Genomic DNA, 18,933 nt, shown 5'->3' on the forward strand with positions numbered 1-18,933 from the left:
TGATGGTTTAGTAGTTAAGGTACCAAATGTCTGCCTGTGTGAAGGGAAGCTGGATAATTTTAATAAAATTAAGTCTTGACTATATTGTATGTGTCCCACCGTTCGTAGTAATGTGTTATACAAAGCCAAAGAGTCATGGGGGTAATTCAACTGCATGTATAGAACTCTTTTGAGCAAAAAAAGCATAAAAGACTGACAGCTAGAAAGATAGGGTCTTGTTTTCTCAGGTAATGTGCTATAGTGATAATAATGTTAGAATTAAGTGTATTAGTCAAAGACAGTGCAAAGGAGTGCAATAAACTAAGTTTTAGGTTGCAAAGATGCCATTAACTTGCCCAAGGTGATTTTCAATGGGATACAACTATCCCGCTGTGATAAAGCATTTCAGATTAGTGTCGGACCTCTTTGATTTAATTTTGAAATGAAGTAATTTAAAATAAATAACATTCTCTGTTATCTTTTTGCTAACCTTAAAATTATTGCAGTGTTTTGAATTGTTTAAGCAATTTCAGTGATTTGTCCTGAATTTTTCAGAAAAATGAAAGTAACAACCGTAATAAAATAGAGATCAGCAATCTGTTTACCTCCATTTAGTTTCAACACTTGTCTCCTTAGTGGGGAAATTTTAGAAAATTCTCCTTGGCCTCTTTCTTCTTCCTAATGCAGTTCTGGCTGAGCTTCCTGGGTTGTTTTTTTTTGCACAGAAAGAGTCAGGTGTCATTCTGAGAAAGCTGTCATCTTTGCTCAAGGCTGTTGGTGTCTGAATTTGTACTGTACATTAGCTTTTCCTTATAGTTTTTCAAGGGCCAGCTGTCAATACTTTATTTCATTTAATTTTGAATACTTCTGTTTTATGGCTTGGAGAAACAAGGAAATATGGCTTGTCTGTTTACTTAAAAAGAATAAAAACGAACATCACAGCCTTAATGTGATTTTTAAGCAGTGGCAATGGGCCTAGAACACCATATTAATAATGATAGAGTGCTGCACTTCTGGGGCAAATTGTGCCAGCTTTATTCATACAGGATGTTTGGTAGCTTTTGCGGTAACATTTTATCTTGAATGCAGTGAAACTGGCACTTCAGGTTTAAGGACGACTGCTTTTTTTAAATACAATTTTAAGAGGTTTTTTTTTTCTTTTGTGTTTTTGATTGTTTTGGGTTTTTTAGTAGAGGATTAAAATGGGACTTGGGAAATCCGTTCTGAACTCCCCTGTCAGGCTCAGAAGTCTGTAAAATAAAAGACATTCCACTTAATTCTTCTGTGTTCATTTCCCCAGCTGTGAAATGGGAATAATGCTGCGTCCTTTTCCCTAACATTTGGTCTGTACTGCCTAAATAATGATCTTACAAAACCTTAAGGCAGAGATCCATTCTTTATTGCATATATATTTGTTAATGTAGAGTTGTGAACAAAACCAAGACATGCATAGATGCCATTTTATAAGTAAAGCCGTTTCATTTGAGGCTGCAGTCTCCAGCAATGCTCTAAAACTTTACCTTTTTATTTAAAATGTTGAATTAAAAAATTCTTAGCCTATTGCATGCTCTGCAAATTTTACTTAATTTCTTTCAGGCAAGTTGCATAAGCTTCAGTGATTTCCTCAGTGCCGTATTTGTAACTACCTTAATTAGAAAGATGGGCTTTTATACAAGATGGAATGACTCCCTTAAAATAATAAGCTTTGTTAATATTACTACTATTAAGTGGGAAAGGACTTTTTTTTAACTACTAGCAAAACCTATGGTAACTTTGGGAAAATATAGGTCTTACGGTATACTTTTGGAATAATCTGAAGTACATATTGTATTCATATAACTCCAGAACCCAGAAGATTAATCTTTCTGTTGAATGCTTGGGTTTATTTGTCCTTAGAGGTACATCTTGCACTAATAACTATTAATAAAGTAAAACTTAGAGCACTTGAAAACAGATTCTTCACTATTAAAGAGCTTGCCTACTTGAGAGTTTAGGTTTCCTTGTACCAAGATAATCTTCAACAGCTAATCATCAAGTCAAGTTATTATCTTATCCAATTTATCCTTTTATGTCCTCTGTGTATCACCTGGTTTTAGGGCAATTAGAAATTAAGAAATAATGCATTGCAACCTATTTGTTTTCTACAGTACAGATGTTGCACTTCATATAATCTGCCCCACCAATACTGAACAGCAATAGGTAAATGTATTGTGAGATACTACATTATGTCGCCTTTTATTCTTCCGCTTCACTGAGAGCAAGAATGGTGAGCTTTTTAAATGGCTAGACTGGTGACAAACAATGAGCCTGATGGACAATGAAATGGGAGCGTGTTCCCGCATCTCAGGGCCTTCATTGCAAACTTCTTGTTCTGTTTCAAGGGAGCTGCAGTTAGAGTGCTTTTGCTGATCACAAATTCAGTGGAGTGGTGTGGGGAGCAAAATGATCCCTAAAGTAAGCACTGAGGGCTTCAAAGGTCAAAACCTACTCTTTGAAAGTAATCAGCCACTGGTGCGATACTTAAATGTTCATGTTAGCTGCTTTCCTGTGAAATGCTTGATTCAGATTTCCTGTGGTCCCTGTGCGCAACTCCACCAACTGTGTGTGCAACAGACTACTCTAGTTTCCAGGTGACAAAGCCGTCCTTGTGGCGACATGTGTGCTGTGGAGAAAGGTCATGTTTTTCTAGACAGAAAAAAAAATGAAAAATGCCCTTTTTTGTGTGTATACTGGTACTCTTTGAATTTTGGCAAGTGCTCATGAGCGTTATAAAATGCATAGACCACTAAATCCCAAATTCTGTTCTGTGCAAGAGGAGAGGTTCCAGAGGAAGGTTGGGGTTGCCTCTGCTCAGCATGCTCTGCTTGTTAGAGTCCCCACAGAAGGTAATAGAGGTGGGTTTTATCTAAATATCCCTCCCTGTCCGCCTGACCCAGCGCCTCACAGTACTGCGTGAGAGCTGGCCTAACCCTGGGCAGCTGCACCTGGGGGGACAGGGAAGTCGCAGGGCCCATCACTGCGCTCAGCCCTGAGAACTTGCCCTCTCTTACCATGTCCTTCCTACCACATTAAAGCACTTCCTTCCCATTACTTCTTTCTTGTCACCTGCCTGAGAGCCACAGCTCCTTGTTTTCTGACAGCTTGTACACTTGTCCTGAGCCTGACCTGGTTTTACTGATGGAAAATTAGCCTTTCACACACCCGCATTCTTTGTGAGTCCTGCTGTTGCTCTAGTGCACAAAATAAACGAGATATTCAATAGAGGAGTTGTTTCAAGATAATTAAGGGCAGTTAACTTTTTCTTCATATTTCAATGTCAAATGAGATGGCATAATCAGAAATAACTTGCTACTACACCTTGTTTTTTCATATCCATCACATTTTTTATTTTGTCATAAGCAATTCTGGTCAGAGCATGTGTTGTAATATGTGCCATGGTGTGATATCGGGTCTTCATTTTAAAGGATGAACTTTTAAGTGTTTTGGGATGACACCATGGTGCCAATACTGAGTACTAATATTGAAATGGGCTTTGTTCTTTCGAGTTATATTCTTAACTCTCTTAGGGTAGAATTTGGGCCAGGGATGTGTAGATAGCAATTTTTTGCTTGGGTTTTTGAAAACAGAAGGAGACATTGTCTTTTTTTTGCTGTAATTTTGTAATACCTCATCCTCTTCCATTTGCTAGTGAAACCTATTGCTTTCAAAACAGGGAATAAAAACCAAACCAAACTATCAAACTTTCTGTAAGAAGAGAGAACTATTGTTCTTCCCAGTTCCTAACCTAGGAAAAAAGAGTAATGAGATCAAAATCCTAGTATCTCTTAACACTTGATTATGTTTTTTCCTCTGTCCTGACTGTGCAACCCAACTATGTTTAATCAAACTTTAATGAGCTGTCCCACATCTTCTAACATTTAATATAATCTACAGGCCCATGAAACCTCTTAGAATCATGGGACTACGTGAATTTATTTTTTCTTCTTTCTAAGCTGCCTAGGCATTTTAGCCCAGCTGTATGTCTTGCATTATGGACCCATCCACCGGAAGTCTCTAATGGTTTTAACTAGGGATCTAGATCTACACGGAGCTTTTGTTAAAAGGCTTTGGATAATTTTTAATGACATCTGATTTGCTAGCAAAAATGTCAAGCACATAATTGCCATTTCAGAGTTTCATAAATCTGAATCAATTAGTAAAAAGAACCCCTTGACCTCATGTCCGTGAGCCTTCGTGATCATTCAGTCTAAGTGCTAAGGAGCTATTGGCACATGATATTCAAGCTGAATGATCCTTTTGTTCAATCCCGTTTTCTCGGAACAAGGCTAAATGCAGCTCCCTTTGAATTTAAAACCTTGCTAAATTATTTAGTACTACATACCACAGACTGATTAAATTTTGCACAGAGTAGTGAGATTGTTTCCCAGGTAGGTCATCACTCAGTTCAGTTTACCACTTAAAATTTCTTTCATTCGCAGTCAAAATACAGCAAGGGCCATCCATCATTATCACTTTGTCCTTTAATTTTTCTGTCAGCCTTTGTCAAGCTTGAAACAAAAGCCTTTACATTTTTATCAACTGCAGCTATTGTTGTCTGAATTGTGCTCAGTCATTTCAGAATATCGGTTGTGTTTTTACCAAACAAGTCAAATATTTTCAATAGGTCAGATCTATCTTTCACATAAGCCTGCTAAACCAAACAGAACCATTTCTCATTTCTTTGGAAATGGAGAGTAAAAATGCTTAGAGCCAAATTGGCAGTGAGAGTAAATTGTCCAGGCTCCCTGCACTTAAATGGATGAATGTCTTCCGCCTTAGTAAGAAGAATGCGGTGTCAATTCAAGAAAGAAGGAGAGGCGAACAGGAAATTTTGATCAGGCAGGGCCTGACAGTGTTTCGAGCTGATCTTGTACAATGCCATTCATAAACAGAACACATCTGTGCCTCCGCTAAAGAGCAGCCTCCAGGCCAAACCAAGCATTGCATGCTCCTCCTTTTTCCACCGGCTGCTCGCAATCAGCCATCAGGTTGCCTGCTGTCTGCCTTCACCTTGACAGAGCTCAGGTTGCTTGATGGCATGTTAAAAGACAGTAGGGGCCATGAAGAACACCTTTCTAAAACCTTCTGCATACTTTTCTCTGCATTCACTGAACAGTGACGTTACATCAGGTCCTCACTGAAAAGAGAGTTCGTGGCTGAGCATTTGTGTCTCAGCTCAAGCCACCCTGTGCCACTAGAGAGAGGTTAGGAACCCATCTCCTTCATTGAAAATCCAATATAGGTCTTACCTGTATACCCTTAGGGAACATACGTGAAAAACAGTTGGGACTGGAGTCAGTAACTCCCCTTGGCACAAAGTCTAATCCCTATTCCAACAACTTCTATGGAAACAATTAGTTCTCTGTGAATTGTTTGTATTTCAGAGGTAGCAAGGTGATGAAATGAATACCAACTTTAATACATTATTGAATTTTTGACTGAATATCTGTCTGTCAATAAACATCCATCTTAGGAGGGAAGTTTCAAAATTAATAGTGACCATTATTGCTTGACTTCTAGATCTCTGAGCATGGCCTTCCTATCTTCTTTCGTTCTCCGTCTGCAAAATATAGTTATTTTCTGCTTCACAGGAGGCTAAGGATTAATACCTTAGTATTATTGAAACAGCGGTCTGGTGCATTGACTTGGGTATGGCTACTCGAGTTAAAAAGTTCCACTCTACAAGGTCTCTTGGTCATAATGATCCGTAGTATTTAGTGGCATGAAAGTTACAAACAAAAATTTGTATTCAGCTGAATGTTGTGTACAACTAGATTCAGAAATTGCAAGGCCAGAAAATGGAATTAAGTTTCACTCCAACACAGCTTTCTTGGGCAGAAGTCTGCAAATCCATTCTATTAAGATTCTTCTTGACAGAGAGCTCAAGAGGACAAATCTATGTAGTCCCTTTGATAACATGTTTCTGAGTAGCTGCTGGCAAGGAGCTCTGGATCATGTAACATGTGCCTTGCCAGTAGTATAAGATAGGTGTGCCCTGCAGCAAAAGCGATGACCAAAAAGTCTTACAGGAGTAGAAACAGGTCATATTGTAATTCCCTTTTCTGGTATGCAAATTAAACAATACGTTCTCTTTAAAACACAGTGATTCGTATGCCTTAAACAGAAGCCTGTGCTGTTGAGTATCAGTTTATACTTGTAATCTGTCTGATTTTGGGATCTACCAATCCCGCTTACCTCCTACACCTACAATACATTATGAGAGAATAAGGAGCACTGGACATTACTTCTCTTTTTCCTGTAGAGCATATTCTGCATTCTGTTATGCAAAAACACATTCGAGGCAAAGACAAGTAAAGTTTTCGTGAGAATCCATAAATCTTCTTGGATATCTCTTGGATATCTGTTATCTCCTGATAAGGAGCCATTCTGTCACACTCAGTAGGACTGGAGGGCTCCGTACACTTAAGTCGTTTGAACGTGGGGTTTGCGTGCTTTTCAGAATGCTAATCAATGCCTGGATTTGGGCTGTCCAAAATAGGATTTAAGGATGGGATACAGTCCACAAGTTCCAAATGTGCTGTCTGGAGAGCTGTTCTGCTACTTGACACACGCTTTCCTGTTCCGCACTCTCATGTCGTTAAAGAAGGGATTCTACTGAGTAGAGCCTCAAACCTAAGCAGGCATGAACCAGACATTTCTAGAGTCTGGAGCAGACTTTGATTTCATTCCTTGGGCAATGCACTGCTCTTCAGGCTGCTGATTCCTGGTTGCTATCTTGTACTGTAGTCTTTAAGAGCAAGTAATTGTAATGCTGTGAGCAAAGCAGACCTACTGCGGTCATTTGCGTGGTGAATTTCCCCTTACTCTGCTAAGAAGGAAACAAAGGCAATGCTATTGCTTGTATTTACGTTTCTTTTGAAAACATATGTTTTCCGTTGAGGCTTCTGACGAGCTGCCATTTTGATGTTTGGCATCAGAGTTTGTGACTTTGATCAGGAAACTAATTTCCACACAAGTTTTCATTATTCTTGATCTGATCAGAAAAGCTGAATCTATCACATCTGTATTAATACACTGATACATCCTAGTTCTTGTTAACCAGTCTGTTTCCTAGGTAGCCTTTCATTTAAAATCAGAAATCTTCTTGGAAATACTTCAATCAGAAGAGAAACCAGAAAGCAATGAACTTCTAAATTCACCAGTGACTCATTTAAGCTATTATGTGGTAAAGTGGGTAGACAGTGTGTTCGCAGTATGGAAAGCACTGTCATAAAATCATAACTGTATTTGCCAGTTGCAGTTGACTTGCCATTGCATAGTCTTAAGTAAATGGCATATTTAAGGAAAATAATTAATGGAACCATAAGTCACATTAATTAGGTTTTATGTACAAGACTGATTTGTAAAGCTTTCCAATAAACAAGGCTTTGCTTCCTTATGAAGTAGGTGTTTTTTTTCTTTTCATTTTTAGGAGATACTTATCAGGGGAGGACTTTCCCTTTACGAGAAGCAATTGCATAGATCAGTACATGTGACATGTATCTTTTTAACATGTTAATTTATTTCTAATGCTTGTACTCAGTTCTGTTTAATTATTGTGGTACTCACACTCCAGGTAATGTTACCATTTTTCCTGATGATTAATGTGGCTACACTGCTACACTGCGGTTTTTTTTAAAAGCCTGTCTTAATTTTTCTGGTTTGGGAATATTTTGTACTGAGAAACAGATTAAATATCAGTGTACAATAGATGAAAGATGCCATTTTCTGATGACTTTGAAAGTGGAAAAATCCCACAAGTATAGATTCCAGAGAGAATAGTTCTGGTGTTTATCAAAACCAGAGGAATAAATAAAATTGTAGGTGACTCATAGATGTTAACTGACAAGGAGACTTGAAGTGGCAAAATAAACTGTCACCCAGTATGAAAATAAGGCAAGCATGTTAATTTGAAGTCTTAAGAGAGTAATTATACCATGCTGAACTCAAGGACCCTGTGCCTGAAATGTGTTCTGTAGGGCCCAATACTGTAAAGCTCTGAGCTACTTCAGCTTCCATTGATTTCAGTCACAATTGATGGCACTCGGAGACCAATTGCATTTCTTTCCACAGCAAGGGAAGACAGATCGCGGGTCAGATTTTTACTCTTTTATTGCATTGAATAGCACCCTTCAGAAATATTTTCACTGAAGTCAGTGTGGAATGGGTTACTCACCATCAACTGCTGAGAAACTAGTCCTTTCCTTTTAAACCTGCGGTATAAATAATCTGAAAAATGTCAGATGCTTTTTATTTCCTCACGGAAGTGCTTTTCTCTAGTTCTCTTCAGGGCTTTTGTTTGTTTGTTCTTTAAAACCTGCAACCACCTTATAAGCAAAGTGATACCGGTCTTTATTGCTTTTGGCAGTGTAATCAAAGTATTTTCTATCTGTACATCTGGTGAAGTTCTGCTCTGTACTGGAGCATTTTGCAACAGACATTGTTGGTTCCTCTGCAATGAAGCAGCAGCATAGCTAGGACTGGCATACTGCACTTACTTGATCAAAAGCTGAAGGGTATTGTAGGATGCTGTCATCAGGGCTATGATTTGTTCTGAGTTGTGTACACGGGTTTTTTAATAGGAGTATTATTAGCATTTCTGATTTTTTAGGTTTTTTTTTAGTTTTAAGCTAAGAGAAATACTGATGTGTGTATTAATGATAAATTTTTAAGTGTTAAGGTTGACTGAAAGGTGACTGTGCCTGCTAATTAGGGTAAAGATTTTGAAATGTACTCTGCTCTGGATCTTAGCAGACAACTGTGTCTTAAACAAATGTGTGGGAAGAAGAAAAGCAATCCGGAAAAAGCAGCTCTTATAGTTAGTAGCATTTTCTCCCCTTTTTCCTTCCATTGAGTCTGTCTGAAAGTGGGTGTTTTAACATACAGCCATTTCTCGTTAACATGTGTGTGTTTATTTTAGCATGATGGTGTTGTTTTTTTCATCTCCCACTCTGACACAGCATGTTTCATCTGTATATGGTTTCTACTATATGAGACATTTAAAATGGCTCAGCGAAGAAATAAGATTCTTGTCACTTAAACAGTCACTCTCCAGATCTGTGGAAACTTGTTCATTTTAACAGTGTTTTAAATTCTGTATGCTAGAAGATTGACTATACAAATTGAGAGTGATATAATGTCAAGAATTTAAAGGTACTCTGCTGTACCTGTAATAATTTATGTTAATCATGTTTTAATTTAGTCATTTTCGACATACTTGTATTTACAAATTAAACCACTATTATGGTTCTCCTTTGTTTGCATGATATGATTTTATTTTATATTTTTTTTTCCACTCACCAGATGTTTTCAACACTTTGCTTCCCACTACTGTCATCCCCTCCCTTACCACTGCAACAGTCACAACCACTGTAGCCTTAACAACCAGCACAACCACATCGGCAACAGCCATCAACACCAGAGGTACAGTATGCTTCTTTGTTATGGCCTGAAAAACACATTATAAATAGGAAATTATAGGTTTGATTTTTTAAGAAGGATAGAAATTGCTAAAGAGAGGGTTCACACACTGTAGTTCAATATATATATATAATAAAATAATCCACAGAATGGTACATGGTTAAGAAAGATTTTGTATGACCTTGAATGTTTTCATTGCTCTAGCAGTCTGTACATGAACTTTGACAGGATGCTTAAATTATTTGTATACATTTGCATTTAATTTTTTTAAGGTTAGTAAATTAACTTAAATGTGAAACGCAAGCAAGCTATTTTTAAATAAACATGACCTTTTAAGACTGGTTATTTTGGGTGCTAATGTTTAAAACAAGATAGGTGTCTCGGCATTGGAATTACTGTTGGTGCCGTCTTGCTTGATAACAAAGAGGCATTGCATTACGTCACCCTTGTTAGTCTTTTACAATTTAAGGTATTCTTAACTTAGGGGTATCTTTATCTTATCAGAAGTAGGGTAAATGAGCTGAAATTTCTCTCTCCCCTCACTGCCCTCCATCCTGTTGGGGTTTTTGTCTGTTATTGCTTTTTAAATCTTTCTAGTAATGCTTTGCTTTGTTATGAGCAAAATATACAGCGTAATTTTACTGTTTTCTTCAATGACTGATCAGATAACCGTTCAATAGTGAAGATGTGTGTGTAAGGTTTCGCAGATTATCATCTTCTGGGTAGCTAGTAATCTCTCATGGTGAGTGAAATGGCAGAAGGTTCCTATGTGGTCGGTTGAAGGCTTTCATTGTGCAAGGAGAGAGGAAATAACATTCACTTATCACACTGCAAGTATTCACATGATGAGGTATAATTATGAGTTATGAAATCTTTTCTTTCTGGAAGCATTGTTACGAATCAGTTGTAGTGACCTGCCTAAAGTGCAAGAATCGTCTGAGCTAAATGCAAGTCCATTGTATAAAGATTGTGATGGTATTAAATCACCCAATGTCCTCCTCTGTAGGGCATTGGTATTTTAATATTGTTGCCTTCATGTAATAAACTGACATCAAACCTGAAATTACATTTTTAAGCTTTAATATTACTTATAGTGTGAAAAAATATTGTTTTAATGAAAAAGAAAAAGGGTGTTATAGTAGTCCTTACCCTCCAGAAAAAAAGAAAAAAAAAAGGATAGACCATGGAAAACAGCCCAGTGCTCGCATTGGCATGTGAGTACATGAGTAGTTGCAAGAGGGACATTTCTTGAAAAGGAACAGAGTGACAGGAATTACTGTGTCTTTATAAAAGAGTGTTTTGAGTCAAGCAGCAGAAGCTTCACGACTTTCTGAGGGCTCAGATACTGCAAGGACAAAGTGGTTGGTGTGCCATGTTGATGTTTGTTGTCCTTAATGACTTGTTTTCTTCTTCTTGTTATGTGGTCATAACTAAACTATGTCGCTGATGTGATTCTATACTTAGTGTACCAATGTTATTAAGGCATTCTGTTACCTCCTAAGTGTGGTTTAGGACCTCATCTTCCTTTACCCTGAAGTGTTCATTTTCACCATTTGTGTGCCCAACATCAAGAAAAAGATCTGGAAAAGAACACTCTGCTAAACTTCAGCTCTAACACATAGGAAAACACATGCAATTTGATGCTACAGCAACAAACAGATACTGCTTTAAGAGAAAGTAAAAGAAGGAAATCTGGGTGAAGGGGATCAGTCACTAAAACACGAGCACTCAATTTCCCAGAAAAAGAAGTGAATGCAGCAAAATGGCTGAGAAGATGAGACCACTTCTACCTCAAGGAACTGGTAGATATGGTCTCTTGGGCAGATAATCTAAGAGACAAAGGAATGTGGGAACACTGTTTCTTGAAAAACTTGTACTGAAAGAAAAATGACTATCCCAATGAAGAGGAGAAATAGGGCACATGTAATACTGTCGTGAAGTTGTCTATCTAACAATCTAAGAAATCAAAACCCACAAAAATGTGAAAAGAAGAGAAGACTGCTATAAGCATAAGTCATAGAGTATGTCAGTGTGGAAGAAACAGGAAACCAGGCATAAAATCAGAAAAAACAAGATGGAAAAGTAATTGCAACTAGCAAGGTGTGAGAAATTTAACAAAACAAAAGGATTTAGAAATACGTTAGATGAAAGACAAAAATAAGGAAATGTAATGATCCTATTTATGAATGATTAGGACAAGGCTGAAGTAATTGGTGTTTTATCCAGCAATGGATGACAACTGGAGTGCTGTTTCTAATAGGGGTGTCACATTGAAAGATGACCACAAACAGAGACAGAACAAAGAACAAGCTGCATAAGAGCCATTTTGGAGAGGATCAGATTTTCAGTAGTATCTGTTTCAGACTGAGCAAAAAGTACCGTATAATCATATTTTCCTTTGACACTTCTGCTTCTTATTCCAGTCAGATTTTTGACATGAAGGAGTATACAAGGACATAAAGTTGATAAGCTATTTATATATTTTCAACCTTCAAAACAATCTTTTTTGGTTGCGTTTTGGCTTCCAGGTATGTTGGAAGCAGCATTTCTCTTTATCTTACTTTATTGGAGCTTGTTTGATCATGCCTTAGAGAAATAGAAGTTTGCCCCAGGTCATGGCATAGTACATACTAATTAATAATATCTTCGAACTGGATTTCCAATAGCTGACATAATAGTCTTGCTGGATGGCTTTCACTAATTCTATTCTAAAATTGTGACTTGATACTTATGAATCACCTCAGGTAAATTTTACAAGACATTCCTCTGTTCTGCATGACTTTTACATAGTCCACCTTGAGGATATATTTCTCCACATCCAGGCACAAGAGATGTCTTTACAGGAATATGATACAGGATATAAAGAGCCCAGAGAGTCTGTAAATCTATGGCATTTTACATTACGATGATTGTACTTCATCGTTACCAAAAGCCTGTATTAATGGGGGAAAAAAATCTCCAAACCATCATCAGTTAATTCTGGAACTGTGTGACCCATCTCTGTCTTAATTTGCATGGCATTTAGTAAACAACATGAAAAAAAGCTACTGATCCAGTTGGCTGACAGTATGATAATTCATAAACATCCTGTTTAGTCAAACTTTTCACTTTCTCAGACAAACGTATGCTTGCTTTTGTGCTCAGTCCTTCAGGAATTAATTATTCTTTTACTGCTACATTACCTACTAACTCAAAAAATCTAAACACGGTTTGATGCCAGTGAAGAGTATTGCCCTTTATATATTTGTCAAGGGTATCTTAAAGCCTAATAACCACAATGAGGAATGTGCGACAAACTGAGAATAAAATGCATGAGAAGAAACAATTCTAGAGTCTATGGAAAGAAGAATTGTACGCTGTATGAGTAGTTTCCTATCTGTCAAATTTATGTAACGTTATTTGTGAAAACTGTGCATGGATCCATGCTAGTGTTCCCTTTTGTGACTGGGAAGAGGCACAAGAGGATTGTGGATTTGACCCCAGTAGTGAAACAAGGGATGCCTCCCTTGGAGAAACTCTTTGTTAGCATAAAGTAAATTTAGGTGATTCTGTGCTAATCCTCCAAAATCCTGTAGGTGGAGAGGGAGTGTGATTAACAGTCTAGGAGAAGCCACCTCAAATCAGAACAGCTCGGTCTCTAGTTTCACAGAGGAGAAAATCTTGTGCACGCAAATGTACATAAAACCCTCCCACAGGCTGGCATTGTGTTGATCACCCACACCACCACCACCACCACCCCTGCCATTTTTTTAATTTAAATCCTGTCAAGAAAAAAACAAGTCAAAGAGGTTATAAAACTTGGTAATTCTGACTTATTATTGAAGATTGAAATCTCACCCACCACCCACCCCTCAATAGGTACAAAAGTAACATTGCAAGAGCATCCCAAACTCAAAGGATAGATCCATGCATTTCGATTGCACGTATCAGGATGATTCAGTCTCAGCTGACTCACTTGTATAATGACTGTGCCAGAATGTTCAAAGCTTTATATAGCAATGCCTAAAAACATCTCCAAAAGTCATTGCGTAATGCAGAGATATGATGCTGCTCCCAGGCAGCTGCACGATGAAGTTCAAGAGTTTATTTCATAGTCAGGGTGACCACAAAGCCAATGAATATACACATTTATATATGAATGAAATCCCTGCTTTATTATAATCCACTTTGCTTTTATTGGTTTTGGCTCTGGTATAAAAAATGATTTTTTAAAGGAGATCTGTGGAACTAAAATTAGAAGGAGTTTACAGTGGATTAAGGAAGAGTTTGAGGATGTGATCTTTTCAAAAACTATTGTGAATTTAATTTAAGTACGAATATTTCTATTTAGCATAAATTCCAACCATCTTAGCTAAAAAATTACATTACTTTCTTTTTCTCCCATTTTTACCTTGGAGTCTTTATGGGGAGAAAATAAAAGAAAAGGACTAGAATTCCTGTTTCATTATAGGCAGTTTAAATGCAGAAACTACTTAGACAGTACTTGTAGTCCTCAGGTTTTTTTGTATCAAAAAAAAATGTTAGGGCATTACCAGTTCTTTCATTGTGATTTCATTTGTCTTTCACATAATCTGATTAATATAAATTGGCACTTTGAGATATTGGCAGAGAAAGAAACAACAGAACAAGGAAAAGGTATGGAATATGTGAGGCACAAGGGAGATAAGGGTAGACATATCTTAAATATAGTTGTGTATGCTTACTTGCATTCAACTCTGATAATAAATAAAATTATTGTTGTCTAATGTTAAAAGTAGTTTTATATGACAGCATGCTAAGTGCTAGTTGGTTTATATACTACTTTATAGCTGTAGCAGTAACATAAAATCTAGTTTGTGTCTGGTTTTACTCAAACCAGGTAATAAAATTGCAACTTGGTAGTTTTTATTTCTTCTTTCTCATCTTCCCTTCTCTTACAATAATCTCCTACTAGCTTATCCAACTTCTAGGTTTCCCAGGAGGCCAAACAATTTGAGGTTCAAACCAACAGTTCTTTAGATTATTTTTTCCCCACCAGAGATTCAAGTAAGCCTGTAGCACCCATCTTGCAAGAATGGCCATCTCTTGATTTTATAATGACTTCTTTCATTACCTTTATTTTTCATTCTGCTTGTTTCCCAGCTGTTTAGAAGGTGTGCTAATAAATCATGGTAAACCTAAATTAGACCATGATGAAATCCCAAACCTATTTTACAGGCCTCTTTCCCTAAGCCTTGAAATCTCCAGGGTTGTCTCTGGTCAGAGCTATCTGTTACCCAAGTGAAACATCCGCAAGCTACAGCTTAGTAGTATCTGGGAAACCTTCCCTAGCCAGCATCTGCAACCAGCTGATAGAGAGGCCAGGAATAGAAAGTGCCCTTCCATTCCCTGGCACTCGTATGGGCTAAACAGAGAAGACCAGGAAGAGAAATGGTGCCCAGTTTCCCAAGGTCCACTACTAGCTAACAGGTGCAGAGGGGAGATACTGGAGCGTAACACGGTCTGCCTCCTTTTCCATGTGCTCTCTGTTACGAAGGGCTCGGTCATTGGAAGAAAAACTCCACAGCGTTGTTTGTGTATGGCCTCAGCTCATCAGCAGGCATGTGGCTCCTTGGGCCAAGTCCTAGGCTTCTGTGCAACAGGGAGAACAAATCCAAAGCCGAGATCCAATGTACCTGGAGAGCAGAGAGCAAGTTGCCAAGATTTGAGAGTTGTTGTTTTAGGATCAAACAGTTGAATTTACTATATCGGAATATACCTGTTGTGGTGAGATTCAAACATGGTGTTCATGGAAATATGAGGAAATTAGAACCCAGAGTTTAAAAAAAAATGAAATGTGCTCCTCTTGTCTCCTGTGGTACTTGCAGGATGCACAAGAGCTATGCCATGCACAGGGGAATCCAGAATACTTTTGCCCACTTTTGCCCAATGTGAGCAAGGAAGGTGAAATGTTATTAGTTCTGTCTGTTTCTTTGTAGATCCCTCAGTGTTTCTCCTGACTCCTTTAGTATATACAGCTCATTTGGTTTCACTTGCTCTTTAAGTCACATGAGTCTTGCTGATTTCTAGAGTTTCTGGAAAAAGCGAAAAATAATAGCATTAAAACAGATATCAAAAAAAAAAAAAGCAGCTCTATAATGTTGCTGCTTAAGTCTATTTTGCCAGCTTTTTCTCAGTAAATTATTCTTCTAATGTGTACCTGCCCAGTCCTCATGTGTCTGTGCCTTCTCTGGCTCCTCATATGTTGAACAGGACTTGGAGTTTCTGAAGTTCTACAGGTACATTTGCAAGAGGCTTAGTAGTCCACAGTGCCCATTTTAGGGGCAACAGAGTATTTGTTCCTTTGCATAAGCAACAATTAGTTAGGGTTTCATCCCACTAGTCAGGCTTGGTGGTACAATTAATGCTGCGAATTCTCAAAGCTCACAAAATTAAGATCAACAGAGGAGATTGTAACATCTGTTCTAACTCAAAAACCTCTTTGTTTTTTAGGTCTGATAGATACACAGCCAGAAAAAGTCTTCTTATAGTATCACAAAAGTGGCTTTTGAGAATGTTAGTGCAGAGAATCATGTACACAGATTTGATAGATGCAAAAAATTAAAAAGAGGAGTTCTCAGGTATTCCTCTTATGCTTTAGTCCCATGGTATAAGGTATGCCCCTGTAGCAACCAACCACCACCACCACCCCCCCAAAAAAAATAAACCCAAACAAACAAACAAAAAAACCCGAACAAAACAAAAACCCCAAACTCAAGTGGTTTCTTACTTTACTGGCTAGATTCCTACAGCTTTCAAAGTATATCCACAAAGAATTAGAATCACGACAAACAGTACATGTTCATATGCCTGGTGTTCACAGACCTCCAAAAACATGCTAGCTTCAAGCAAGAGGCTGCTCAAACCTAGCATGAAAATAAACTATATATTTTGAAAGTAAGATTAGGAATTTTGGATATTGTAGCATCCACAGAAGATACCTTCCAGTGGGTCAGAAGAAATAGGACAACAGGGTAGTAAGTAGCATCAGATTGTGGTTATGAAAGGAAGCACTTTTTCATGCAGTGTGCAACTAAATGTGAAACTCCTTTACCACTACATGCTAAAAAAATGGAAATAGCCTGAGGTTTATATTGTGAGCTGACCAAAATCAAAATTGAGTGTTTCTGGGTGGAATTCCCAGTTCTCAAATACTTTTTAAGGATGCTTTATAGTTGTAATATCAATCCAAGAGTAATCCTGGAGTCAACATGCACAGCACTAAAGCAGTCTAGCCACAAGATGAAGACTGTCGTCATTATTATATGTTATTTGGTCATATTATTCATGAAATGAGGCTGCTGCATTCTGGAACAAATAAAGATAGATTTCACACTCTGAATAGTTTGCCATATAAATGAACATCATAAGCGAGACATAGATTACAACACAGGCACGCTGAATACATGAAAAGAAAGGAAATATCATAATATCATATATTAGGAACCTGGTCTTTGTGTCTGGAACAAATATTTCTAGTGCTAACAAATCTATCCAGCTGTCAGCTTGCGGTAATGAAGTATGCAACTTAAAAAGTACACAATGATTTCCAGCCTTGATGGATTATCACTTAACCCAAAATGCAACAGATAAGTATCACAATTGGTTGATGGTCTGATAAAGATTCCATTATATAGCTGAGCTCCAGAGAGGCTTCAGCAATGTGCCAGGAATTCAAACATTCCTAACCTGAGCTCTGATCACGCTGGGCTTTTTTTTTTTTTTTCCTACTGCATATGAATTATGCAGTCTAACAGACTTTATTCTAAGCTAGCAGTATGAGAGATTTTCCAAATTAAGAGTCCCTTCTGCTGGAAGCACGCTCACTGCCTGCAAAGAAAGTCCTTTGCTCTGATTTCATCCTGAAACTTGCCCTCAGGTGCCACAGACCGCAGGGTCTTGGCTCTCCTTCTGCCCAGCCTCCACGTGTAACTAGCAAGGAAACACCGCCCGTTCAGAAAGGTCCATGGGAAGGACTGAAGTCATCAGTATCACCACCTCTATGTAAAGCGTAACATCAAAGACAATATGTACTGAAGACTGTAATAGCTGTGCTGACCGTTTTCATCTGACCTCTAGTTGAGTGGTGACCTCAGTCATAACATTTCCTACATTTTATTAATGTGTAGTCATTTTCAGTGCTCAGATGTAAACAAGACATGAAACCTATATTATTCATACTAATTTCATTCTCCATTCATGCTTAATAATCTTGTGACTTTCAAAATATTAATAGAAAAATTTGTTTAGATATTTGTATTTACTGCTTTAAAAGCCAGAATTCCACTGATTTCCAGAGACTTTTAGGATTAAGGATTTACAGCTCTACAAGCACTTTGGCTTGCACATTGGTCAAATGAGTTTATCCTGTCTAGCTGACAGGTAGTTTTGAGGTTTGGATGAATCTGTATTTTTCCATTCCAAAGAGAGACAGAGTATTTTTAGTGTACTGTCAGAGTGGCCTGCAGTGCCCCATAAGCTTGAGAATGACCTGCAGTTTTGTGACTTTCCTCTACACGGTGAAGAATTTCTTCTACAGGGGAACAGACTGTAATATCCTTTCTTCTGTGTAATACCTTACATATACATAAGCTCATTAATTTTCAGGGGGACTATATATGGTTTAGTATGTTATTCATAGATTAAAATCTGTGATCTGCTAAGTCCAGAGGGACCCACTGGGTCAGTTAGCCTAAATTCTTGTACAGGTTCCACTCTCATAGATTTATAATGAGGAACAGAAACCTTTATTTTATTAAAGAGCATCCACCAGGACATGTATAGACTTAATTCTCCAGAGGTCCCTTCCAACCCTATGATTCTACGATTCCAATTTAGGACCTAAGGAAATGGAGAATCCACAATTTCCCTTGGTATTTCTCTTCAGCAGTTAACTATCCTCATTGTTACAAATTTGAGCCTGCTTCTCAGTTAAATGTCTTTGAGGTTAACAACCATACATCGATTCTTGTTAAACCTTTCTCCAGTAAAAAGGCCTCTCATTACGTCTGTATTTTCTTCTCAAAAGTGAATATTTATTACAAAGACGACTCTGTAAATATGCTTCAAAAAATATTGCGGGACTTCATTTTAAAGAATTGAATCTATGTTCTTTAGGATCCTATTAAGACTTTTGGTTGTTTTGTTTTAAAGACCTTTTGAAGGGTATCTTCAATGATGAGTTTTAAGGGAAATACAACACATTTCTTTTAACAAGGGGAGATCAGGCAAATCGTTTCTCTTGAATATGTTCCATTGTTGCTGTATTTATATCAAAGCACAAGGCTAACGTCGTTGCATTTAGAGAGATATTTATGGTATGTAAAGATAGTACCAGTGAAAACCAAGGTCTTTTTTTCTGACATTACTGCATAAGGAAGATTTTGGCAAGTTCTGTGCTGTCAGGATACTGATGAAGTGCTTCACTGTTAAAAGCAAAAGTATACAACTAAGTATCATTACAGTTAACAAGGACAA

At 37.6% G+C, this 18,933-nt stretch overlaps 1 protein-coding gene across 6 annotated transcripts in view; it reads left to right on the plus strand.

Moving 5' to 3' along the window:
* Positions 1-18,933, plus strand: part of CADM2 (cell adhesion molecule 2) — a 669,070-nt gene that overhangs the window by 609,510 nt on the left and 40,627 nt on the right. For 5 of the 6 annotated variants that reach the window (XM_054204867.1, XM_054204847.1, XM_054204898.1 and 2 more), the window contains one exon: positions 9,322-9,441. The exons of the other annotated variant lie outside the window; for it this stretch is intronic. In XM_054204867.1, the coding sequence (XP_054060842.1) occupies positions 9,322-9,441 (120 nt within the window). The remainder of the gene's footprint in view (positions 1-9,321; positions 9,442-18,933) is intronic. 6 annotated transcript variants of the gene reach the window in all.

Source organism: Rissa tridactyla, chromosome 1 (genome assembly GCF_028500815.1).
Source record: "Rissa tridactyla isolate bRisTri1 chromosome 1, bRisTri1.patW.cur.20221130, whole genome shotgun sequence".
In the NCBI taxonomy this organism is placed as follows: Eukaryota; Metazoa; Chordata; class Aves; order Charadriiformes; family Laridae; genus Rissa; species Rissa tridactyla.